The 27,668-nt window shown below is 38.6% G+C and overlaps 1 protein-coding gene across 1 annotated transcript in view; it reads left to right on the forward strand.

The window, feature by feature from the left end:
- The first annotated feature begins 1,657 nt into the window (after nt 1-1,657).
- The window catches only part of PRTG (protogenin), a 144,002-nt gene continuing 117,991 nt past the window's right edge, over nt 1,658-27,668 (forward strand). Inside the window, exons 1-2 of the mRNA XM_070468546.1 lie at nt 1,658-1,754; nt 2,648-2,950. Of these exons, the coding sequence (XP_070324647.1) occupies nt 1,658-1,754; nt 2,648-2,950 (400 nt within the window). The remainder of the gene's footprint in view (nt 1,755-2,647; nt 2,951-27,668) is intronic.

A 27,668-nucleotide genomic window follows, 5' to 3' on the forward strand; every position in this document is an offset into this window, starting at 1 on the left:
CCAGGGGCCAGATGTAGAAAGTAGTCCCCAGGCCAGCAGCAGCGGCGCTGTCCACTCCACCGCCCCCGCCCCCTCCAGCCGTCGCCTCACTCCGCCCCCGGGCCGGACGCTCGGGCCCCCCGCCTCCTGCGAGCGGGTGTCCGTGCGCCGGCCTCGCCGCTCCCGCAGAGAGCAGACACCGGCCGCATCACGCCACGCCGGTACCCGAGCGGGAAACCCACGCTGCGCGTGTCCAGCCGCCGCGCGAAGAGGGCTCGGAGTTGGGGACTGGCAGGCGGACAGAGGCTGAGGGACGCCGGGGGAGCATGCCCGCGTAGCCCCGCTGAATGGCGCCTTCCCTGCGACCCCTTGCCCGGCTACGGCCGCCAGGGATGCTGCTCGGCGCGCTCCTGCTCCTGCCGCTCCTCGGCCGCGTTCCAGGTGGGCGCGCTTTCTTCTGCGGCGGTGGGGAGTGAGCGGGCGCGAGCGGGCTGGGGAAGGAGGCAAGCGGCTGCGTGCGTTGGGAGGCGGCGGGGTCCTCTGCGGGAGCGGTGACCCCCGGCCCCTGCCCCCTCCCTGCCGCCAGTCGGGAGCCGCTGGAACGCGAGGTGCCGGCGGGCTCTGCTGGGTCGCGGGCGACAGTGGCCGCCTCTCGCAGCGCCCGCCCCTCCTCGCTGCGCTCCTCCGGCCGCGCTGGGGGCCGGCGCCCGCTGTCCACTGTCGCCCCTGTCTCTTCGTGCCATTGTCCGCGCTCCGGCCGTGTCCTCGCTTCCGCGGCCAGCCCGGGCACCGCGCGCCCGCCTGTCTGCCTGGGCCGCAGCAGCTGCACGTGGCTTTATTTATATTGTTTCCTTAGTGGCAGCCTCGCCGCTCAGGGGGCGCCTCTTTTCCGCGCGGCTCTCGGGTTTGTAGTGGGGGCTGCCTCACATTTTAGGGCGGGCGAGTTCACCTAACTCAGCGCTCAGGTCAGACTCCCAAGTGCCCCCACTTTCCCGGAACCGGATCGAATGAGGAGGAGACGGGAAGGGTGGCATTGGAAAGAGGAATGGAAGTTTTGTGACCAAGTTGGGCCCCGGAGGGGAGGAAGAAGGGTCCCGAAGCTGAGAAGGAAGGTATCTAAGTAGGATTTACTTCTCATAGCTAGGTATTTTGGCGCAGGTTCTGAGGTGTGCACAAATCTAAAGATCCCTCCAAACTCCAGGTTAGCCTTGCACAAACTTGGATGAACTCATTTTTGGCTTTTTTTTTTTTTTTTTTTTTTTTGCGTCAGGATTGCTTTATCCTCAAAGGTTTAAGAAGTGTAAAGTGGAGGGGGGTGGGCGGGGAGAAGAGGTGTTCGGAAGAATGGGTTCTTTTATTTATTTACAGGTTACAAACCCCAGACTTTGGTGTTCTAACCACACCCCTCTTCTCCAGGAGGAGTTAGTTTTCTTTTAGCATGAGAAAAGGATCAAAGTCAGATGTGACTCGGAAACACAACGGGCGCCTTCCGGAGTGGTCCTCGCTGCGCGGGGCTGTTAGGGTCGCTCTTGTCGCCCTGGGCATCCATTAGGAGAAGTCAGCAGCCCGGGCGTGGGAGCGTGACTGGTGTGTGAGGTTTGGAGGACCTGTCTTGATGAGAAGCAGATCAGTACGTGGATTGGTACTGTGAAATCAAGACAATCAGAAGGAATATGAAATGCACTCCCCCGCCCTCCGGCTCCAGGGCGCTAATACTCTACTCGGCCCCAGTCAGTATGCAAGACTTTCGTTGACCTTTGCGCTAAGTGAAGGAGGTGACAGGGTATTAGTTGGTCATCGGATGCTTTATTCTGGCCGGGGCCTGGGACGATGTGTATACTTAGAATAAAGCCTTTCCTCTGCTCTGATGAAAATGTGTATTGGTTGATTAAGCAATCTCGTCTCCCTATTAGACAGTAAGGACCAATTAGTCACACCCCCCCCCTCAACAGTTGGTAGTTCTAAAAAAAAAAAAAAAAAAATAGAAGGTTTCTAATCCGATCACCCACTGAGTACAAGCAGCAAGAGTTACCAGCATTTCAGAGTCAACTGTTTGTCCTTTAAATACCTTACCATACTCTGCAGAAATTAAGTAAATGGGTCTCTTTCAAGAAGAGACAGAATCTTTGCTGTTAAAGGGCAGGTATAAAAGTGCAAACTTGTAATTTGTCACAAAAGATAAACGCACTTCCCAAAGGACTAGGTGCCAAGGGTTTCAAAAACTCTTCAAGGCACAAGGAAATAAACTTGCTTGTTCACAGAGTTGGAGTTTTGCTAATGATTTCTTGTAAAATTAGACTTTTACGACTTACTCTGCTCAAGATCTTTTTGACAAGCTTGTAAAAGTAGCAAACAGCTTTTGCTCAAGAGCTTTCCTGATGATTTTGAAACTCTAGCAGGGCACTTGAGAACAGAATTCTTAAAAGGGATGAAAAGTTATTGAAATCTTCCCTAGGCTTTTAGTGTAAGATGTTGTAAAAAGATTTATCTGATTTGCTGAAAAGGTTTGCTGAAACTTAGATTGGTTTATTAAGGTGTTTGTCAGTAAACTAGTTTGGCTTGTTAAATTGTGACCCATTACACTCTGAATATGTGTTTTACAATTGTGTGTTATGAAATAATTTTACACCTGTAATTCTGGATATGCCTCTCCCCCCTTTCCTTGTAGGAGTATGGTGCTTTAGCGAACTGGTTTTTATAAAAGAACCACAGGATATAACTGTCACAAGGAAGGATCCAGTCGTTTTAGATTGCCAGGCTCATGGAGAAGTTCCTATTAAGGTCACTTGGTTGAAAAATGGAGCAAAAGTGTCTGAAAATAAGCGGATCCAGGTTCTGTCCAACGGCTCTTTATACATCAGTGAGGTGGAAGGCAAGCGAGGAGAGCAGTATGATGAAGGATTTTATCAGTGCTTGGCCATGAACAGACATGGAGCCATTCTTAGTCAAAAAGCTCATCTTTCTTTATCAAGTAAGTGCTTAAGTTCTTGATTGTTTGATGTTTTTCAGTGCTACATTTTGATGATTTTTTGGTTTTCATTAATATGCTAACCTGAAAAATCATACATTAGGAATTTTCCTGGAGATAGTAGTTGATGCTAAGGCCTACCAAAAAAAAAAAAAAAAAATCTGAGGGGAAAATATATATGCATGTATAAATTTGAATGAGTGAGAACAAAAGTAACATTCACGTTTAGAACATTAGAACTTGTAGAGGTGACTTTATATGAATAAGCACTTCAAACTCTGAAAAGAGTTGGGTGAAAAATTTGGTCAACACAACAAAGGTTGTTCTAAAATCTCATTTTTAAAATTAATAATTAAATTTTGAAAATCATAAACAGTGTTTTCTGCTTTGTAAATGGTCCTTAAACCCTAAATCTTCCATATAACCCAACCTTTCAGTTCTCTGACTGCTTTAAGATCACCCATGTTGCTTTTTAATTGAAAGAGAGGGCACTGGTCAGTAACTCTCAAGCCTTTGAAGTATTCGTAGGCTTTTCCTGCTGGGAGAGAAAGAGATTAAGGCCATTTCCATATTATGCCTAATGGACTTAAACCAGATCTGCCCACTTTTTCTCAGTTGTCATAAAGTTTGCTGTCTAATGATTTCCTTTGTATTAACAACCCCATCAGATCAACCATTTGTCCAAGTGACCCACTGCTTGGTGGTTGCCCTGATAACCGTTGAGTGTAAACGTGGGCCTGGGATAGTTAGAGGAGAACTTGTTTTCACTGAAGCTTTCCGTCTCCTCAGGTGATCCAACACCCAGCACTCAAGATTACAATAGACAGAATTTAAATCTTAAAGCACACTGTATCTTAAAAACAGTTTTACAGGCATCCTATCTACATGTTTTTGTTAATCCACAGAAGATAGATTTTGCTCTACACCTACAAATTGATCATTTACAAGATGAACACTAGAAGGAGGGAGCTCTTGAGATAAAGTCATAATCTTAAGGAAATAGTTTCTTCAAGGTCTCCACAGTTGAAATTTAGGAAGCTGTTGGTGGGGATTTCCTAGGTGACTTTATTGTAACAGTCCGTATTTATGCCACCTTCATTTTAGTAACTTATTTGTGCGATAATAATTAATAGTAGAAAATAAATTGTAAGCAAAGATCTTTTTGTATTGAAATATGTCAGGAAAGTAGAGAAGTTTCCAATTCTAATAAGCCTGAGAGAATGTCTGATAAACTTGCTTTTTTTTTTTCTGTGATTATTGGTCAATCATCATTTGTTGCTGCTGTTGTTGAGTAATGGTTTTTCACTACCATATTGTTTTCAGGATAGTGTGCTTTTTATGCCTATGTTTTATTCATTTAATTTTTGTCTAATTGTTCCATAAAGTTGTAATTTTTTTTCCCCCTTTTGGGTTTGTGGAATCTTGTGTTTTCATGTCCAAAACCCGTAACTTGTATTACTTTGCCAGAGAGGAGAAGGGGCAGGATGGAAAGGTGGAGGCAGACTGATGGCTCTGAGAGATTTGTTATGACCACTTGGTATTTCCAAGACCTCCTTAGCAGCCTGACAATTCTAGGGCACTTAGAAATGCTTTGAAAACACACAGAGCTTTCAGGTTTCATAAACAGTCTCAATAGTATTAATAATAGTAACTAACAAAGTTAGTAACAGTGAAACAAAGGTTTGTATTGGCTTTTGAATAGCCTTAGGTTTTGTATCTTTATAAAAAGTATTAATGACAAATATTTTTTTAGATGTAAATATTTTGAAGGATTTGGTGGTGAAGTAGTTTTGATATTTTAAGTATCAAAAAAACCTTTCTAGTTAAACTGTGTAGAACATTGCTTTGCTATTAAATATCAACTATAGTATGTTAGTTATAAAAACTACACTTTTCATATGCACACAACTTATTAACTTGGAGGAGGTATTCTGCCCAGAAAGTGCATTCAGTTATTATAGATTTAAAGTAAGATATGCCTAGTGGGTTTAGATTTTTCTTTAAAATATGAAATTTCTTAGAGGTTTAAAATTTATGAAGTCAGTTCTGATGTCTGAGAAGCAGTGTCCAGTGACATTGTAGGCTTGGATGACTTTATCCTGTGTTCAGGGTGAAGATGTAATACATATTAAACAGGAAGAGAATAGGCATTAAGTGGACATTCTATTTGTGTGTGTGTGTGTGTGTGTGTGTGTTTGAAGGCTAGCTCTCTCCTAGTTATTGATAGCAGCGGGGTGCAAGTATGTTCTTTTTATTTTCTGGTCAAGGGTTTTGTCACCAAGCATATCATTTAGTTCTGAAGTGTAATAAGTATAGCACCTGGAAATCTAAAACTTTAATCGGTGTGAGTTGTAGATTTTTAACACAGGCAATAAAGTCTTGGTTTCTAAACTTAGGAACTAGAAGCTGAAAGTTGCACTCTAGGCAAGAATTCCATTATTCATGTGTAAATTAGGAATTCACAGGGTTAAAAGGTTAGAAACTGGCCAGGATGAGGTTTACCCTTGTGATAAAGAGCAGATGACCCTCATTCATTGGCCGAAGCTTTCATGTAGCTCTTCTGCAAAGTTAGTTATTGCCGTGAATTGTTCTCGAGGAATGCAGAAATTCAAATGTGAACCGGCCTTTCCTTAAGTGTCACTGTGGAGCCTTATCTCCCAGGCACATCAGAGCCGGCTGTGGGGACAAGGTTCCTCCCCTAAGGCCTGGAGGCTTTGCTTTCCTGTTCATCCAAGCACAAAAGAATTTGTCTAACTTAGCTTTTCTAAGGCATCCTATTTTTAAAGGAAAGTATAGGGTTAAAGTAATATTTAGTTTTTTTTTAAGTTAATCCTTTTTATTGATAGCTATTTTAGCCATTTTACATTTTCATGTAATTAGAATAGAAAGGGGAGTGATGTGGAGGGCTCTTTTTCCAGTTGTATACAATAGTAAGAACAGGAGATTCAACCTTTACCTATAAATTTCAGTATTTTTAACTTTTGGCAGATCAAATTTTCACTTTCATAGGTGCTAAGTCTTCATTATATAAATAATTTAATTTAAATATTTTAGGAGTAAGAAATAATCTATGACATCTTGACATTTCTTACATTCTAAATGTTGGAGTAAGTAAGATAAATTTCATAGAAAAGCATTAGTGTGGTAAAGCGGTCTCATATTTCAACAAGTTTAAATTAAGATAAGAGACATTTGAGAGAAGTAGAGGAGGAGGCGGGTTGTGTTCTGTGATGTGTAAAAGGCTGGCGGTGAGCTAGTGATTGAACAGGAAGCTGGTTGTTTATTTCCTTTCCATAAAAGGTGGAAATTGAAGTCCTAGGATGGAGGGAAAGAGCTGACATAAAGCTGACTTATATTTGCTGGGTTTTTCACGACTGTTCACTTGGGTGTGAAATAAATTTTAAGTGAGCATTTGTAGCTGGAAGACTATAGGAATTATTACAACTTTATGATGGATTTTTCACCCCCCACCCCAATTTTGAGATTAGTTTTAGCATCCATAACACTAATAGCAGTAGTTGTTTTCCTTTAAAAGAATGTAGGTTGTTTTCAGTGAATAACATGTTTATCATTTCAGTTTAAGTTCAGATGAAATGAGGTCTTTTGGTGAGATTAATGAAAAACTGTTCTATGAGAGTGGTTTCTATTTTAAAGAGTAATACAGAAATTATAACTCAAAGCTGATCTTTGAAATGTGAAGGTAAAACATATTCAAAACATTGAAAGTCATGTTAGAAAGAAAAGAAGGTGGGTGGTATATTGAAAAGAGAAAGATAAGAACTGTGAACCTATTAGCCTAAATTTTGAATTTTATTCATCATCCTTGACCCAAGATGGGCAAGAGTTTGCTTCATTGACACTTAGTGAGATTTGTAGATGCTGTAAAAAGGATAACATCTCTTACCTGTGTGCATGTTCACTTCAAATCAAGCTGTTAACAGTTACTTGTCCTAACTCTAGAGTGCTAGCACAAAAGCAAAAGTTGTTTGATTTTGGAAAAATAAGACAAACTGAGATATTTAGAGAGACTTATCTGCCAGCGTTGTAAATAAGGTTCAGATGGTGCTTTCTGGGATCCAAGAAAAATCATCTTTAAATAGAAGAGAGAGTGGTATGGTTGAAAAGTACATGTTTAAATTAAAAACTGATCATCCTAAAATTGTCTAAATTAAGTCAGGGAAGTAAAAGCACATGTAGTTCTACAGGCTTATTTACAATAACACTTGGTTCTTAAATTCTGTCTGCCTAAAAGGTTTATCAGGTACCTGTAATCTCTGGGTAATGAAACCAGTTTTTCCCACTTTGCACTTGATTATTGAGGATCATTTCTCATTTTCAGAAACCTGTAACACTATCTCACTATTTTTCAAAGTTGTTGGAGTTTTTATTTTTCAATGAAGCAGAGTCCGCTGAGGGATAGAATTATAATTTGGTTTAAGATGTATAAATGTGTTTGTTTATTTCTGTCAGGCTTCTTAATGGAATTTTGACGGCATTTGGTATGGCCCTGCTGTGTCAACTAGCTCTCATTATTCTAAAGAAAGGCCCTCACTCTCAGCACTTGTTTGTCCGGGCATTTGTTGTCATTTCCCCTGAATTTAACAGCTGGGCTTATTGATGAAGTCCAGAGCAGTTTAAAAGAATAGCAGAAAACAAATCTCTTAAACAGCCGTGTTAGGTTGAATGAGTATTGCAAGTAATAAGTGAATGCATTTGAGGTTACTTTTTTTGAAAACTTTTATATTCTTGACTATAATTTCGAGACATGATTTTTTCTCTCTCATAGGCAGGGGTGCTCAATTAAGGTTGTTTACTTTCAGCTTTTAAACTGGCAATTACTATTAATGTGAAAATAATAATGTTAAGCCAAGCATTTTGCTGAGGATTATACTTGCATTTTGCATCATCTGATTATTGATGTTTTAAGAAAAATTCTAAAATTTATACCACAAATTTAAGTTTTTTCCTGTCAATCAGGGCTATCTTAGTACTTCTGACAGTTTATGGTGTTCAGACTCTTTATTAAAACATTTTAAAAACTCATCATTTCCTATATATCTTAGTACATAAGAGAGGAAGAAGACATGGTTGTAATCATTGAAGCAGAATTGACAGTTGCCCTAACATGATAATTGACACAGAGGAAGTTCACAGTCAACAATGGACAATAGTGATGTACAAAAAAGGTAAAACTGTACCAAATTACCTTCAGTGGCTATAATTCTGAAGCCAAGTGAACTGCTTTGGGGATATGTATTACAGAGGATAAAGGCGTCATCCTCACAAAGGTCTCTGACACTAATCTGACAAATACTTTCCTGACTTTTACATTTCTTGTTATTTTCTTTTTTAAAACCTCTGGTTCTCAGAAATTGCTTTTGATGAGCTTTAAAAGCCAAATTCTTATAGACTGAACAGAATGTATGAATTTAATTTTTTTTTTTTTTTAGTTTCTAGAGTGTTTGCCTTTTCTCTCTGTGTGTGTGTGTGTATTTTATAGCTTTAGTATTTGTAGTGACTAGATTAATCAAGTAACTATTAGGGAGTGCAATCATTGTTCAGGGTCCTGGTTTCAAACTTGTATCCTTGCTGGACTTAATTTTTAGGACTGATGGAAATAAAATTTTCTTTAAAATTTTTGTTTTATGAAACTATAGTAAATCCTTGTTTAGAACAATATGACTTTTAAAAAAAATGATGTTGCTTTATATAGACATCTTTCTCTAAGTAAATCATATTCCTTTGGGGTAATCCCCCCAAATGCCCCCCCCTTTTGGTAGTCTTTTTAGTACTCCTGAGAATATGATTTAGTAATACTTAGAATGGATCTTCAACTCCACCAATATACCAAGTGTATACATAGAGAGTTAACCGATTACATTTCTCAGGGTTTCTCAGCCTTGGTTCAGTTGAAATTTGGGGATAGGTAGTTCTTCAGTGCAGAGGCTGACTTGTATAACATAGAATGTATAGCTTCTAGATATCAGATATCAATGGCACCGCTTCCTAGCTATGTTGATGAAAGAATGTGTTTTGGGAGGCAAAATCACCCCTGGTTGAGAGCCACTGATGTTTCTGAAAGTAGTGGCAAACTTCAAGTAATACCTGGTTATTAGTTTTTTTAACTGTTTCTGTCTTAACTTGATATTCAACTTTTCTTGGTGTTAGTGCTAAATTTATTGATTAAAGACTACTTTCTATTTTAAGTTATTGTAAAGGCAGTTTGATAAAAAAAAAAAATACGTGTGGGTTGCTATTGTCCTCTTGGAACAATGCCTTTCCATCCCTTTTCACACTCAAGAGTATGTTGGAAACTGCTATTAAGAGTTTACCCTCCTGTAGATTCATTCAATTTGATTTCAGTATTTCAGATCTTTTCTTGGGAATATCTAGTCTAAGAGTAAATACAAATTTCATTTAGTCATGTTTATGTAACACTTTTTTTTCTTAATGTGATGGACACTGTATTTGAAGAGATGAGAAATCTCCATGTGTGGTGAATGTTAGAGAATGTTAGAGAACATCTTTTGTGAGTGCAGCAGTGAATGCAAAGGACCTTTTGAAGGAGGTTGCCATTATCTTCATTACCTCCACCATAGTTTGGACGAGGAGATACCCCTACGTCCAAGGGCAGAGAAGCCCCAGCAAGACCATAGGCACTGGAGTGGCAGCTGCGCAGCACTGGAGCAACTTTGAGGAGATAACCCACGTCTGAGAGCGAAGGAGAAGCCCTAGCAAGATGGTAGGAGGGGTGAAATCACGTTTCGAATCAAACCCCGTACCTGCCAGAGACACTCAGACGGCTCGAACAAACCTTGTGCGCACCAGGACCCAGAGACAGCACGGAGACTGGGGCAGGACTGCGTGAGTGGCTCCTCTGGCGGCACGGGTCAGCAGTGGACTGCCGCAGAGCAGGGGCTCTGGGTGCAGACTTGGGTATGGCTTAAGCCCTCTTGGAGGAGGTCACCAAGAGCTGCCAGAACTTACACAGGACTGGGGAAATAGACTCTTGGAGGACAGAAACAGAACCTTGTGTGCACCAGGACCCAGGAGAAAGGGAGCAGTGACCCCACAAGAGACTGACCTAGACTTGCCAGTGAGTGTCCAGGAGTCTCTGGCAGAGGCGAGGGTCGGCGGTGGCCTGCTGCAGGGTCGGGGGCACTGGGTGTAGCTGTGTATGCATGGGGCTTTTTAAAGGAGGCTGCCATTATCTTCATTACCTCCACCATAGTTTGGCTCCCAGGTAAATAACAGGGAGGGAGCTCCAACCATCAGCAGAAAACTAGATTAAAGATTTTCTGAGCATGGCCCCGCCCATCAGAACAAGACCCAGTTTCCCCCTCAGTCAGTCTCTCTCATCAGGAAGCTTCCATAAGCCTCTTATCTTTCTCCATCAGAGGGCAGACAGACTGAAAACCACAATCACAGAAAACTAACCAATCTGATCACATGGACCACAGCCTTGTCTAACCGAGTGAAACTATGAGCCATACCTTGTAGGGCCACCCAAGACGGACAGGTCATGATAGAAAGTTCTGATATAATGTGGCCCATTGAGAAGGGAATGGAAAACCACTTCTGTATTCTTGACTTGAGAACCCCAGGAACAGTATGAAAAGGCAAAAAGATAGGACACTAAAAGATGAACTCCCTAGGTCAGTAGGTGCCCAATATGCTACTGCAGATCAGTGGAGAAATAACTCCAGAAAGACTGAAGAGACAGAGCCAAAGGGAAAATAACACCCACTTGTGGCTGTGATGGGTGATGGAAGTAAAGTCCGATGCTGTAAAGAGCAATATTGCATAGGTCCATGAATCAAGGCAAATTGGAAGTGGTCAGACAGGAGATGGCAAGAGTGGACATCGACATTTTAGAAATCAGTGAACTAAAATGGACTGCAGTGGATGAATTTAACTCAGATGACCATTAGATCTACTACTGTGGGCAAGAATCCCCTAGAAGAAATGGAGTAGCCATCATAGTTAACAAGAGAGTCCGAAATTGTGTACTTGGATGCAATCTCAAAAACGACAGAATGATCTCATTCGTTTCCAAGGCAAACCATTCAGTATCACAGTAATCCAAGTCTATGCCCCCACCAGTAATGCTGAAGAAGCCGAACAGTTCTGTGAAGACCTACAAGACCTTCTAGAACTAACATCCAAAAAAGATGTCCTCTTCATTATAGGGGACTGGAATGCACAAGTAGGAAGTCAAGAGTTAGCTGGAGTAACGGGCAAATTTGGCCTTGGAATACAAAATGAAGCAGGTCAAAGGCTAACAAGAGTTTTGCCAAGAGAACGCACTGGTCATAACAAACACCCTCTTCCAACAACACAAGAGAAGATGCTACACATGTGCATGACCAAATGGTCGATACTGAAATCAGATTGATTATATTCTTTGCAGCCAAAGATGGAGAAGCTCCATAGAGTCAGCAAAAACAAGAGTGGGAGCTGACTGTGGCTCAGATCATGAACTCCTTATTGCCAAATTCAGACTTAAACTGAAGAAAGTAGGGAAAACCACTAGACCATTCAGGTATGACCTAAATCAAATCCCTTACAATTATACAATGAAAGTGAGAAATAGATTCAAGGGATTAGATCTGATAGAGTGCCTGAAGAACTATGGACAGAGGTCCATGACATTGTACAGGAGGCAGTAATCAGGACCCTCTGAATGCAGAGTTTCAAAGAACAGTAAGGAGAGATAAGAAAACCTTCCTCAGTGATCAATGCAAAGAAATAGAGGAAAACAATAGAATGGGAAAGACTACAGATCTCTTCAAGAAATTTAGAGATACCAAGGGAACATTTCATGCAAAGTTGGGCTCAATAAAGGACAGACATGATATGGACTTAATAGCAGCAGAAGATACTAAGAAGAAGTGGCAAGAATACACAGAACTGTACAAAACAGATTTTCTTGACCCAGATAAGCACAATGGTATGATCACTCACCTAGACCCAGACATCCTGGAATGTGAAATCAAGTGGGCCTTAGGAATCATCATTATGAACAAAGGTAGTGGATGTGATGAAATTCCAGTTGAGCTATTTCAAATCCTAAAAGATGATGCTGTGAAAGTGCTGCATTCAGTATGTCAGCAAATCTGGAAAACTCAGCAGTGGCCACAGGACTGGAAAGGTCAGTTTTCATTCCAATCCCAAAGAAAGGCAATGCCAAAGAATGTTCAAACTACTGCACAGTTGCACTCATTTCACATGCTAGCAAAGTAATGCTCAAAATTCTGCAAGCCAGGTTTCAACAGTACGTAAACCATGAACTTCCAGATGTTCAAGCTGAATTCAGAAATGGCAAAGGAACCAGATCAAGTTACCAGCATCCGCTGGATCATCAAAAAAGCAAGAGTTCCAGAAAAACATCTCTTTCTGCTTTGTTTATGCCAAAGCCTTTAACAGTGTGGATCACAACAAACTGTGGAAAATTCCTAAAGAGATGGGAATACCAGACCACCTGACCTGCCTTTTGAGAAATCTGTATGCAGGTCAAGAAACAACAGTTAGAACTGAACATGGGACAACAGACTGGTTCCACATTGGGAAAGGAGTACGTCAAGGCTGTATATCGTCGCCCTGCTTATTTCTATGCAGAGTACATCATGCGACATGCCGGGCTGGATGAAGCACAGGGTGGAATCAGGATTGTCGGGAGAAATATCAATAACCTCAGATACACAGATGACAACACCATTGTGGCACAAAGCGAAGAAGAACTAAAGAGCCTCTTGATGAAAAAGGGAGTGAAAAAGTTGGCTTCAAACTCAACATTCAGAAAACTAAGATCACAGCATCCGGTCCCATCACTTCATGGCAAGTAGATGGGGAAACAATGGAAACAGTGACAGACTTTATTTTCTTGGGCTCCAAAATCACTGCAGATGGTGACTGTACCCATGAAATAAAAAGACGCTTGCTCCTTGGAACAAAAGCTATGACCAACCCAGACAGCATATTAAATAACAGAGACACTACTTTACCAGCAAAGGTCCATCTAGTCAAAGCAATGGTTTTTCCGTTAGTCATGTATGAATGTGAGAGTTGGACTATAAAGAAAGCTGAGTGCCAAAGAATTGATGCTTTTGAACTGGGGTGTTGGAGAAGACTCTTGAGAGTCCCTTGGACTGCAAGGAGATCCAACCAGTCTATCCTACAAGAAATCAATCCTGAATATTCATTGGAAGGACTGATGCTGAAGCTGAAACTCCAATACTTCAGCCACCTGATGTGAAGTGCTGACTCATTTGAAAAGACCTTGATGCTGGGAAAGATTGAAGGCAGGAGGAGAAGGGGACAACAGAGGATGAAATGGTTGAATGGCATCAGTGACACAATGGACATGGGTTTGAGTAGGCTCTGGGAGTTGGTGATGGACAGGGAGACCTGGTATGCTGCAGTCCATGGGGTCACAAAGAGTCGCACACAACTGAGTGACTGAACTGAACTGAATATGATAAGAGGTAAAATTGTATCAGATTAACAACCATGGAATAACATTTGCTGTGTAGTAGGTGGTTCATTGGAGAAGGCAATGGCACCCCACTCCAGTACTCTTGCCTGGAAAATCCCATGGACAGAGGAGCCTGGTAGGCTGCAGTCCATGGGGTCGCTAAGAATCGGACACGACTGAGCGACTTCACTTTCACTTTTCTCTTTCATGCATTGGAGAAGGAAATGGCTACCCACTCCAGTGTTCTTGCCTGGAGAATCCCAGGGATGAAGGAGCCTGGTAGGCTGCTGTCTATGGGGTCGCACAGAGTCGGACATGACTGAAGCGACTTAGCAGCAGTAGCAGCAGCAGGTGGTTCATTGGAAAAATGGTTAACAGAAGTCTTTTCAACTCATTCATTGGTCCCATAGACTTATTTTGGGCAGAAGCAGTTTAACTTTTATAGATAATGATGTACAGATGGTAGCATCTTCTGAGGGTATCACGATTATTAAAAGGAAAAGAATTAGACAATATAATATTTAACTAGTACACAGAAAGTCACATGGAAATTTTTGAGTGATTGTTATTGAAATATTTATTTTATTTTTTAAAAACTTTTTATTTTGTATTGGGGTTATCCGATTAATAGTGTTGTGATAGTTTCAGGTGAACAGTGAATGGACTCCACCATATATATACATGTATCTATTCTCCCCCAAACTTCCCTTTCATCCAGCCTGCCACGTAAGATTGAGCAGAATTCCATCTACTGTACAGTGGGTACTTGTTGGTCATCCATTTTGAAATATTTGTTTTACATTACTTAGTAGCAGTGGGCAGGTATTTCATGGTTTTTATCTTTTGCAGGATATTACTCTTTGTGTATGCCTCAGTTTTGGTTAAGCTGTTTATGCTAGTAAAAGTTTTGATTGTTGCTACATGGAGTTAATCACCTGTAGAAGCCAGTAGCCACTGGTGACTCAAGGGGAAAAGTTGAGATAGATGAAGAAGGAACCAGAATATTTCATTTTATTTTTTTATTTTTTATTTGAACCAGAATATTTTAAAGTTGCTCTAGTGCTGAGCAAGGGTGGTTAAATGTTTTTAGTACTGTGTGTTCTATGCCACAGATGTACTTGGAGTGGAACAAATCACCAATTAGTTCAAAATAGAAGAATGCACATTTTCATTATATTTGAGGAAAATAGTATTTGGGTCAAAGTGGAATTTTAATTTTGTTGAGTTCTTACTTTCCTGTCCTTGTAGTCATTCATAAAGAGATGATGGAGTTGACAGTTTCCAATAGCTGGTAAATACTCTTAGGGCTGCTGTGCTTTTTATTCAGTTGCTGGGAGGGGTGAGGTGGGAAGGCAGGAAGAATGATAGAAAGAAGAGGCAAACGTTAATGCCTTCTCCATTATTGGTGACCTACACAACCTTAGACAAATCACTCTATCATTCTGATCATTGTCAGATCCTGGACAGATACTTGTATCTGTGGAGGTATCTGGGGAGAAAAAGGAGGAGGGATGGATATTGAGCAACACAGTGCCCTTAGTTTTGTAATTCTGTTATTATAATTCTAAGTAAATGGCCAAGAGATTATGTTTTTGTAAGGCTGAGTCCAGTGACATTGCAAGAGAACGATTTAAGTTGTGGAGAAAAAATTAAAATAGCGTGTCAGTTTTCTAGTTTGGTACTTTTAAGAATTCAACTCTTGCCATAGACCATGGGAAGATATGCTTTTGGAGAGGAGAAGCCTTAAACCAGTACTGATCATTTGAACTAGTATTATTTTTAGGAGTCTAGAAAAATAGATTACCTTGCCTGAGATTGGACAGTTCAGAGTAGTTGTGCTGCTTTGAAGGTTGACATAGTGTAAGAGAGGTATAACTTTACAAATATGTGTCTGCCTCTGCCAGTAATTAATAGTGTATTCTAATGTTTATTGATTCGGTGTTTGAAAAAAGTAGTACTGACTTCATCTTAAGAGAGTTTTGCTAGTGTTATTAGTGTTTTAATAGAAATAGATTATATTGGCTTCCTGCTGTGACCACCTATTCCTATTAAGAATGATAAGGTTTAATTTTTCCCCAGCTTTCAAACTGAATTAGCTTGAATCCCTCTGATTGGACTGAAAGTAATTTCAATTGAAGTATTGACCTTAAACTGGACAGATAACAAGAAAAAAATGCTTTGATGTTGGTATTGCATTTTGGTAGTTTTTTTTAAAAGGGAGATCACTAATTTTCTTGAATAATTTTACCAGCTAAAAGTGTTGACTATTTTCTTAAATTGAAACATGTATATTATCTAGGGTGAAACAGATCACCAGCCCAGGTTGGGTGCATGAGACAAGTGCTCGGGCCTGGTGCACTGGGAAGACCCAGAGGGATCAGGTGGAGAGGGAGGTGGGAGGGGGGACCGGGATGGGGAATACATGTAAATCCATGTCTAATTCATTTCAATGTATGACAAAAACTACTGTAATGATGTAAAGTAATTAGCCTCCAACTAATAAAAATAAATGGAAAAAAAAAAGAGAGACTAAAAAAAAAAAGCTATATTTTCATGCTCTGACTTAGTAATAAGTTTAATATAATTTTAATTGAGAAAGCAGCTTCAGTAAAGCAGTAAAGCTACCAAAAGTTTCACCAAAAGGATTATTAAAGTTATCCCAATGATGGAGTAATGTTTCTTCAAAGCCTGTTAGTATCTCTACCTGGATGATTTACCACAGTTTTAGAACTAATAGTAATTAATACTTGAAAGAAAATATACAGACAGAAGAAACTTTGTAAAATTTAAATCTATCAGATGTCAACTCGGAATCTGTAAAATTTAGGGAGGAAATTTTACTGCTTAGCAGCTGGAATAATGAGAAAATATAAGTGGATTCACAGTTGGTTAGTAGAAAGGTTATCAGTTTCTTATCATACTTGAGTTGACTCTGCCATTCTTTTTTTTTTCCTAATTGAGGAATAGTTAATGTACAATATTATATAAGTTGTATGTGTACAACATAGTGATTCACAAATTTTAAAGGTTATACTCCATTTATAGTTATAAAATATTGGCTTTATTCTTTGTGTTTACAATATATCTTACAGATTGTTTATTTTACACTTAGTAAATTTTACACTTATTTTACACTTAATCTCTTACCCGTATTTTACCACTCCCTGCTTCCCTCTCCCCCACCCCCCACTGGTATCACTAATTCTCAATAAGATAATTTCTTTTTATTATAGTCACTAGTTTATTGTAGTTTTTAGATTCCATGTATAAGTGACATCATACAATATTTGTCTTTCTCTGTCTGACTTATTTCACTTAGCAAAATATTCTCCAAGTCCGTCTGTGTTGTTGCAAATGGCAAAATTTCATTCTTTTTTATGGATGAGTAGAATTTCATTGTGTGTGTGTATGTGTATACCACATATCCAATTGGACCATTCATCTGTTGACAGACCCTTAGGTTGCCGCCATATCTTGTAAATAATACTGCTATCAGCATTAGGGTATGTGTATTTTTTTTGAGCTTGTATATCTTTGTTTTTGTGAGGTTTTTTTTGTTTTAAATATATACCAGGAATGGAATTGCTGGGTCATATGGTAGTTCTGTTTTTAGTTTTTTGAGAAACCACCTTACTGTTTTCCAATTTACATTTATACCAACAGTGTGCAAAGGTTCCCTTTTCTCCACATCATCTCCAACATTGTTATTTTTGTTGTTTTTGATGATAGCCATTTTGACAGGTGGGTGGTGATAGCTCTTTGTGGCTTTAATTTCTCTGATGATTAACAATACTGAGCATCTTTTCATGTGCCTATTGGCCATCTGTATGTCTTCTTTGGAAAAATGTCTCTTCAGGTATTTTGCCGTTTTTAAAATCAGGTTGTTTGTATTTTTTGTATTGTATGAGCGATTTGTATATTTTGGATATTAACCTTTATTGGTCATATCATTTGCAAATATTTTCTCCCATTCAGTAGGTTGTCTTTTCATTTTGTCAGTGGTTTCCTCTGCTGCTCAGAAGCTTTTAAGTTTAGTTAGGTCCCATTTGTTAACTTTTGCTTTTATTTCCTTTGCTTTAGGAGAGAGATCCAAAAAATACATTGCTACAATTTATGTCAGAGTGTTCTGCCTGTGTTCTATGCTAGGCATTTATGGTTTCTGCTCTACCATTCTTTATCAGAACAGAAAGAAAGTGACTAATCAAAGATTTTTTTCCTGTTAGACAGCTTTCAAAAGGGAATGACATTTTTAGAAAATAAAAGACATAGAAAATTCGTTATTATTTTCCACTGATCTCCAAACTTCTAAAGACTTGTTTAGATACTAGCTATGAACATTTTAAAGGAGAACCTTAAGATCCCATAAAACTTATCCTACAATCAGTAGTGAGTCCTTGCTTCCTAATTTGACTTGCAGTATCATTCTGCCTTTTTCTAACATGAGTAAGGATCATAATTTTTAGTCTTAGACACTTCCATTTTGCAAGTAATAAATATGAAGCTGGAAGGAGGTAACTGCTTTGTCCAAAGGCACAGCTACTAGATCTGAGACCAGAGTTCAGACTTGCTAATTCTAGTCATAAATTCACAGTACTTAAATACTTTCTCCTGTGTATTGTGTGGAAGTGTGTCTTACTGTATTCACATATATCTCATCAAGTGCAGAATATAGAAAAGTGAATGATAGTGGAACTGAGCCTGAAGTTAAAGATAATTTCTTAATATTTATATTAAAATATTTTATCATTGTGCAGCTTACCCTTTACTGTACTTATATAAGGTATTGTTTTTGTTGGTGCAGTGAATAGGTGAATTTGAAATAAAGTCACTATTTTGTTTCATTTATAAAATGTGCTTAGGTTTTTATTAGTCCTGTGGCACTTCACGGAACTTCTTTTTTGTGGATAACTTCTATGTAGGGAGATTGAGCTCTTGTCCTTTTAGAGGCTCAGCGTTTGTTGATACATCTGTCCAAATGGAAGTTTGATTGAAGCAGTGATTTTCAATGTGTCTTTGAAGAACCTCCAGTGGACTGAAACACTTTTGTAATCAAAAGTTTAAGGGTTTTTTTTTTTTTTTTTAATGAAAACTACTTCATTTATTGCCCCAGTGCCACACAGCTTGTGGGATCTTAGTTCCTTAAGCTGTGTGGGATTGGATTCGGACCCTCAGCAGTGAAAGTGCAGTGGTAACCACTGGGCCACCAGGGAATTCCGCAAAAGATTGGATTTTTCACTAAATGATCCAGCATGTGTCATTATTATGGGAAGAGAGACATAGTGATAATCTGTATCTAGCATGGGAATGGTTTTTATAATAAGATTTTTTTTTTAGATAGAATTAACATACCACAAAGTTCACCCTGTTAAAGTGTACAAGTCAGTAGGTGTTTGTGCATCTGTCTCTACTATCAAATTCTAGATTATATCCAGAAAGAAAATGCACACCTCCCAATTCTCCCCTCCCGTATCGCTGAAACAACTAACTCTGTTTCTCTCTCTGCAGATTTGCCTCTTCTGGATATATTATAAAAACAGGGTCATACAGTATGTGAACTTTTGTGTCTGGCTTCTTTCACTGAGCATGTATTTTCAAGGTTCCTCCATGTTTTAGCATGCATCAGTACTTCATTCCTTTTGGGGGTCTGTTTAAGATTCTGTTGTGTGACATGCCACATTTTATTTATCTGGCTATCTGCTGATGGTCACTTGGATTATTTATATCTTTAGGCAGTCTTGAATAATTCTGCAGTGGACATTAGCACATAAGTAATTGTTTTTTGTGTCCCTGTTTTCAATTCTTTTGGGCACGTACCTAGCAGTGAAATTGCTAGGTCATCTGAAAATTCTACATTTAATCTTTTGAAGAGATACCAAACATCTTTTATGTGCTTATTGGTCATTTGTATATTTTCTTTGAAGAAATATCTTTTCAAATTTTTTGCTCATTTAAAAAAATTGGGTTATTGATCTTTCTGTTGTTGAGTTGTAGGAGTTCTTTATATATCTTGGACATTAAACCCTTGTAAATTGTCTGATTCACAGGTATTTTCTCCAGTTCTGTATTTTTGTCATTTCACTTTCTTGTTAATATCCTTTGATGCTCTAAAGTTTATAATTTTGATGAGGTCCACTTGATTTGATTTTTTTCTTCTGTTGCTTGTGCTTTTGGTGTTACATCTAAGAATCCATTACCAAATCCAGTGGTAGGTAGTCCAGCTTCACACTTTTGTATTTGGAAGTCCAGTTGTCCTAGAACCACTTGTTGAAGAGACTGTTGATTCCCCCTTGAATGAACTTGGCATCCTTGTTGAAATCAATTTGCCATAGATATATAGGGTTTATTTCTAAACTTAATTCTATTCCATTGGCCTATATCCCTGCCTTTATAGAATCATGCTATTTTGATTATTGTAGCTTTGCAAAGTTTTTAAATCAGGAAATGTGAGTCATTCAACTTTGTTGTTCTTTTCCTAAGACTGTTTTGGCCATTCATGGCTCTTTACAATTCATATGAATTTTAGGATTGGCTTTTCCACTTCTAAATAAAAGAAAGTGGAATTTTGATACAGATTGCATTAAATCTATAGATGGCTCTGGGTAGTATCGATACCTTAATATTAAGTCTTACAGTTCATAAGCAATGTATCTTTCCATTTATTTTAGTCTTTATTTTCTTCATGTAATATTTTACGGTTTTCAGTGTATAAATATTTCATCTTTTGGTAAAATTTATTTCTCACTATTTTATTCTTTTAGATGCTCTTGTAAATGAAATAGTTTATTATGGGTGTATATACCCACGATGGCTTTATATGTGTCATCTTGTACCCTGAAACTCTGATGAATTCATTCATTAGCTTTAGTAGTTTTCTTACAGATTCTTTGAAATTATATATAATCATGTTATCTGTGAATGATATAGTTTTACTTGTTTTTCTCTATTGTATGCCTTTTATATCTTTTTATTATCTAATTGCTCTGGCTAGAACTTCTATGTTGAATAAGTTCTCCTTCCAGTTATCAAAACAGAAATATGGCTACTACTACTGCAAGGACTGCAGCATACTATGGGAAAGTGCTTATGTGGGGTATCTACAGGGTTCTTGCAAGGTTTACTTCAAGAAATTTTGCAGAACTTTTCAGAAGTCTTATAACCCTTACCAAGTGGAGAATATCACCTATCATGTAAATCAGATGTTTGCATTTTGTGTCTGAATTTTATGGTGGTAGAAAGTCTTAGTGTAGTTTCTTGAGTGTATTCTCTGAAAGAGGCTAGGTTCCCAATGACCTTAGGTTTTGATTTCTTAGGTAGGAGTTGTAGAAATAATATTCAGCTAGGAAAATGAGACCTTAGTGAATGTTTCCTTCTGCTCTTGCAAATCTTGGTCTTGTTAACCTCTTTTGAAACTTATCTCATGTGCATTATGGAAGAGTATTTTCTTAACCTGCTATTCAGAGTCTAATGTAAATATATATATATATATATAAAGTGCAAACATATTTATATTAAAATATGTTTATATTTTGCTACCCCCTGTTTCATATATTTCTCCTTCAATATTTGTTTCCTCTTTATGCTAGTTTAGATTTACTATTTACTTTTTTTCCTATTTCCTCAGGGTATAGTTTAGATTATTATTTTGAGATCTTTCTTTTTTATTATATGTACACATTTACTGATATATATATATATATCTCACTCTGAGTACTGTTTTCATCAAAAGTCCCATGAGTTTTGGTATGTTTTATTTTTATTTTTCTCAAAATATTTTCAAATTTTTATTTTGGTGATTTTTTGCTTGACCCATTTGTTAAGAGTGTGTTGTTTAATTTCTACATATATATGTATTCTAGTTTTCCTTCTGTGCTTTTACTTCTAGTTTCATTCATTGTGATTGGAGAAAATATTTTGTTTAAGCTTAATACTTAAAATGTATTGAGATTTGTTTCATGGCCCAACATATGGTCTATCCTGGAGAAGGTTCCTTCTGTATTTGAGGAAAATGTATGTTCTGCTCTTTTGGTTAGAGTGTCTTTATATGTCTTATTAGGTCTAATTGGTTTATAGGGTTCTTTAAATCCACTATTTCCCTGTTGATCATCTGTCTAGATGTTCTGTTCATTATTGAATGTCTTGTATTGAAGGCTCTATTATCATAGAACATCTATTTTTCCCTTCAATTTTGTCAGTGTTTGCTTCATGTATTTTGGGACTCTGTTGTTTGGTATACATATGTTTATAATTGTTTTATTTTCTTGATGAATTGACCTGCTTAGTTGTATTTAATGTCCTCTCTTGTCTCTTACAACAGTTTTTGACTTAGAGTGTATTTTGTCTGATACTAGTCTAGCCCCTCAGCTCTCCCTAGTCACCATTAACATGGAATACCTTTTTCCATTCTTTCACTTTCAACCTGTTTGTTTCTTGGATATAAAATGACTCTCTTGAACATAGCGTATAGTTAATAAATCATTTTTTAATCCATTTCACCAACTTCTGCCTTCTGATGAGAGTTTAATCCACTTATGTTTAATGTAATTTCTGATACAGAAGGATTTCTGCCATTTTTGTATAATTTTTATATGTTCTGTGTGTTTCTTTTTGTCCCATTTTCTCCACTACTGTATTTTTTTCTTTTTTGTGATGAAGCATTTGACTCCCTTCTCATTTCCTTTTGTGTGTATTTTTTAGATATTTCTTTGTGGTTACCATAGGGATTATATTTAATCTTCTAAACTTATAACTATCTAGTTTGAATTGATACCAGCCTAACTTAAGTAGCATGTAAAACTCTGCTCCAATGCAGCTCAGTCTAGCATTTAAAGAAATAATTTAAATATTTATTTATTATTGTTATTTTTAGTTATGCTGGGTCTTCATTGCTGCACATGGCCTTTCTCTACTTGCAGCAAATGGGGGCTACTCTTTATTGCACTGTGTGGGCTTCTCCTTATGGTGGCTTCTCTTGTTGTGGAGCACAGGCTTTAGGCAAATATGCTTCAGTAGTTGCAGCCCATGGGCTTAGTTGTCCCGTGGCATGTGGAATTTCCCCAGACCAGGAATCAAACCCTTATCCCCTGAGTCTAGCCTTTTATATTAAACTATGATAAATTGCATCTTTCTATGGCTTGTCCCCAGTAGAATAGATATATAATTCTTCTATGGTTTTTCTTTAAATGATGTAGGAAATAAAAAATGGAAGTACAAACCAAAAATACATTAATTCTGACTTTAATGTTTTCCTATCTAGTTACATTTACTGGAGATCTTTATTTCTTCATATGACTTTGAGTTACTGACTAGCAGTATCCTTTCATTTCAACATGAAGGATTTCTTTTAGCATTTCTTAAAGGGCCAGTCTCATGGTAATGAGCTTCCTTAGCTTTTGTTGATCTACAAATGTTTTAATTTCTGTCTGATTTCTGAAGGATAGTTTTATTGGATATACAATTCTTGGTTTACAGTGTTTTCTGTCACTTTAACTATGTCATTCTACTGTCTTCTGGCCTCTGTGGTGTCTGATGAGAAATTAACCATTAATCTTATTGAGAAATAATAAGTATATGACCAATCTCTTCTCTCTTGTTGCTTTCAAGATTTTCTGTTTGCCTTTGTCTTGCAACAGTCTGATTATATTTATGTGCCTGTCTTTCTTTCTTAATTCATTCTCTTGGAGTTCATAGAACTTCTTGGGCTTTGATCAAATCTGTAAATTTTTCAGCTGTCATATCCTCAGATAGTCTTTGTACCCCATTCTCTCTTTCTTTTACTTCTAGAACTCCCACAATGAATATACTGAATGGCTTAGTGGTGTCCCCTGTGTCCTCTAGGTTCTGTTTACCCATCTTTGGTTTTGCAAATCATTATGTCTTTTCTTTATGGGTTTTATTTTTGCCTTTTCTTTAATGTCTTTAAACATTTTAAATCCTTATCTTGCAGTTTTCTTCAACTTTACTGTTAATCACAGTGCTTGAGGTGCCAAATTCCTTGTTTTCTCTCTGGTGATTTTCCTCAGGGCAGATTGTTTCTTTATGTGACTTGTAATCTTTTATTATGAGCTCATCTTCACTAGGGCTTAATATATCTGATATTATGGAAGTGTTTGCTTTTGTTTGGTGCCCCACAGTTTCACTGGTCATGGACCAATTGGGGATTACTTTTTGGCTGCTCTATATTATTTGTATAATTTTGTAATCTAAAGTCCAGGGGTTTATGTTTGTCATGGAAAACATTTCTTCTCATCTAGAATAAAGCCTCCTTGTTGCTGAACTTACTGGTGGTTGAGCATTTCTACTGACTCTTCCATTGTTTTAGAGATTTCAGCCTCAGGTCTCAGTTAGTTATGTTGTGATGGAACAAAACCACTTCTTCCTAGAAGCCTGTAGTGCCTATAGCTGACTGTCACTGCATCAGGCCAAAGTTTACTATTCTGTCCTTGCCCTTACAATTTTGTTAGTGGTGGTGATATTGTTTTGAATATGTTTTGTACAACATTTCTGTGTGTTTTTAATAGGAGAGAACATCTATATTTACTCAGCCTACTGTTTTGCACGAAATGAAAAGGATATAGAGTCTTGAGGAATCTTCTCTTACCTCAGAAACTATATACCTGGTCTTTGAGGGCTTAGTTTCTAACTTCTTTTAACTTCACATCTCTGTATAATCCTAGCTCCCTTCATTTTATTTCTCAACACCTCTTCCGATTACATTTCTGTCTTTCCTTATTATTTCAGTCCAGTCCTAGTTAATGGGATTTTTCAGTGACCTTGACTTATATTCCCTTCCACTGCCAGAACATTCAAGAAAATGCTTGACATATTATAGACACTAAATCACCTACCGGCTTCTTGAGAATTCTGTGTTTAGACTTATTTCTGACTTTACATTGTCATTCTTTGCTTCAACAAATATTGATTGAAAGCCTGCTCTGTTGTTAGGTCCTAAGAATGCCACAATTTAATTACAAAAACAACCCCTGACCTCAGTGATAGGTTAGTGGGAGAAAGGAATTAATGAATAAATAATTTTTAGAATACTCTGATTGTGCAGTAGTAGAGTATATTTTTGATAGAATTGCATATGTAATGTTATTTTTTCTAACTTTATATTGAAAAAGTTTAAATCTGTAGAAAAGTGGCAGAGTAGTATAATGAATACCTGAATACCTTTCACCTAGATTCTTTTTTTTTTTTTTCCATTTATTTTTATTAGTTGGAGGCTAATTACTTTACATCATTGCAGTGGTTTTTGTCATACATTGAAATGAATTAGCCATGGATTTACATGTATTCCCCATCCCGGTCCCCCCTCCCACCTCCCTCTCCACCTGATCCCTCTGGGTCTTCCCAGTGCACCAGGCCTGAGCGCTTGTCTCATGCACCTAACCTGGGCTGGTGATCTGTTTCACCCTATCACCTAGATTCTTAGCTGTTTATTAAAATTTTGCCACAGTTGCTTCATCCTCACTCTCTGTAAAAATGTAAGGTGCAGGCATCATAACTTTTTGCCTCTGAATACTTATGTGTGCATCTCCCAAGTGTGAGGCAAAAGGGTGGAAGGTACTTAGGGAGAGATAACTTGTGGAGGTGATGCCAAAGCTTAAATTTTAAAGGAAAACTAGAGTTCAGTTAGATGAGGAAGAGAGTTAGTCCAATAAGGTGCAGCAGTAAGTAATAGCATGTTATGTGTGCAATAATAAGCTGTTTGGTGTTTCTAGAGAACAGATTTCAAGGAAATGATGCCCATAAATGGAATTGGAGATGTGGGCAGGATCCACTCAGGAAAAAATAGAAAGACCTCTTGTATACCACATGCCATTTTAAGGAACTTAAGCTGTGGGTGATGAGGCACTGCAGGGGACTGGACTGGCCAGTCTGTGTTTCACATTGACTGCACTGGAGTCTGTGTGAACAGAGTCAGGTGAGCAGGGACGGAGGCTGTGACAGTAGCGCAGTGAGAGCTCCTGAGGGCCTGGGCTAGAGCACCAGTGACAGGGTGAAGGGAAGACAGAGTCTAGGTTATTGTTAGGGTTAAAAATCGGCAGTGCTTGTTAGGTGTGGGGAATAAGGGAGAAGAGAGGGAAAAGTTCAGAGTGATGTTGATATTTCTATTTTGGGTGACTTGGTGAATGGTCGTGTCACCAACTGAGATAAGTCACAGGAGGAGGAGCTAATAAATGGAGCAAGAGTATGAGTCTGGCTTGGAATAAGTTCATTTTTGGTGTCTGTGAGATACCAGTGTGGTCCAAGAGAGTGATTGGAGTCAGGAGAGGCATGGTCTAAAGATGCTGAGTTGAGCATCACCAGAACTTAGATGAAGCCCAGTTGTGGGTACTTTTGAGCAGGATGGGTGTGCAGTGCAAGAAGCGTGGGCAACCACCAGAGACAGAAGCAGTTGTCAGGAATGTAGGTGGAAAACCAGGAGAATGCACAAGCACAGAAGCCAAGGGTGAAGTTTCAAAGAGTTTATGAAACAATTAGATGCAATAAAGAGTTTCAGTAAGACAAGACTTGAAAAATACCCTTTGCTGCAGACTATTAATAGGTCATTAAAGTCCTTGAGCCATTTTGGGAGAGTGAAAATGAACACCGTTTTTAGGAACACAGAATTTTCCCTAAACCTTAACAGTGGGATAATTTCTCATTGTTTTAATATTGTCCAACATGATTTTGAAATTATAAATAATACTCTTATGATTTAGTAAAGTAATGCCATTTTATATTTTACTGAAACTTGTATCAATGTCATGGTTGATACCAGAAAGTTGAGTTATTTAAATAGCATTTGTTGTTCAGTCACCCAGTCCTGTTTGACTCTCTGTGACCCCATGAACTGCAGCACGCCAGGCTTCCCTGTCCTTCACTATCTCCCAGAGTTTGCTCAAACTCATGCCCATTGAGTTGATGATGCCATCCAACCATTTCATCCTCTGTCACCCGCTTCTCCTCCTACCCTCAAACTTTCCCACCATCAGGGTCTTTTCCAGTGAGTCAGCTCTTTGCATCAGGTGGCCAAAGTACTGGAGCTTCAGCTTCAGCATTAGTCCTTTCAATGAATATTCAGGACTGATTTCCTTTAGGATTGACTAGTTCCATCTCTTTGCCGTCCACAGGACTCTCAAGAGTCTTCTCCAGCACCACAGTTTGAAAGCATTAATTCTTTGGTGCTCAGCCTTCTTTATGGTCCAACTTTCACATCCGTACGTTACTACTGAAAAAACCATAGCTTTGACTCTACAGACCTTTGTCAGCAAAATGATGTCTCTTCTTTTTAATATGCTGTCTAGTTTCATCATAGCTTTTCTTCCAAGAAGCAAGTGTCTTTTAATTGGCTGCGATCACCGTCCACAGTGATTTTTGGAGCCCGAGAAGATAAGGGCTGTCACTGTTTCCATTTTTTCCTCATCTGCTTGCCATGAAGTGATGGGACCAGATGCCATGATCTTATTAGCTTTTGACTGTTGAGTTTTCAGCCAACTTTTTCACTCTCCTCTTTAACCTTCATCAGGAGGCTCTTTATTTCCTCTTTGCTTTCTGTCATTAGTGTAGTGTCATCCTTGTATCTGAGGTTATTGATATTTCTCCCAGCAGTGTTGATTCCAGTTTGTGTTTCACCCAGCCTGGCATTTTGCATGATGTACTCTGTGTAAAAGTCAAATAAGCAGGGTGACAATATACAGCCTTGATGCATTCCTTTCTCAATTTAGAACCAGTAAGTCTGTTCTACTGTTGCTTCTTGACCTGAATACAGGTTTCCCAGGAAGCAGGGAAGGTGGTCTGGTATTCCCATCTCTTGAAGAATTTGCCACACAGTCAAAGGTTTTAGCATAGTCAATGAAGCAGAGGTAAATGTTTCTCTGGAATTCCCTTGCTTTTTCTGTGATCCAGTGGGTGTTGGCCATTTGATCTCTTGTTCCTCTGCCTTTTCTAAACCCAGCTTGTACATCTGGAAGCTCTCAGTTCAAGTACTATTGAGTCTAGCTTGAAGGATTTTGAGCGTTACCTTGCTAGCATGTGAAATGAGTGCAGTTGTGTGGTAGTTTGAGCATTCTTTGGCCTTGCCCTTCTCTGGAGTTGGAATGAAAACTGACCTTTCCAGTCTTGTGACCACTGCTGAGTTTTCCAAATTTGCTGGCATATTGAGTGCAGCACTTAAACAGCCTCATCTTTTAGGATTTGAAATAGATCAGCTGAAATTCTATCACCTCCACTGGCATTGTTCGTAGTAATGCTTCCTGAGGCCCA

Source organism: Odocoileus virginianus, chromosome 6 (assembly GCF_023699985.2).
Source record: "Odocoileus virginianus isolate 20LAN1187 ecotype Illinois chromosome 6, Ovbor_1.2, whole genome shotgun sequence".
Lineage (NCBI taxonomy): Eukaryota > Metazoa > Chordata > Mammalia > Artiodactyla > Cervidae > Odocoileus > Odocoileus virginianus.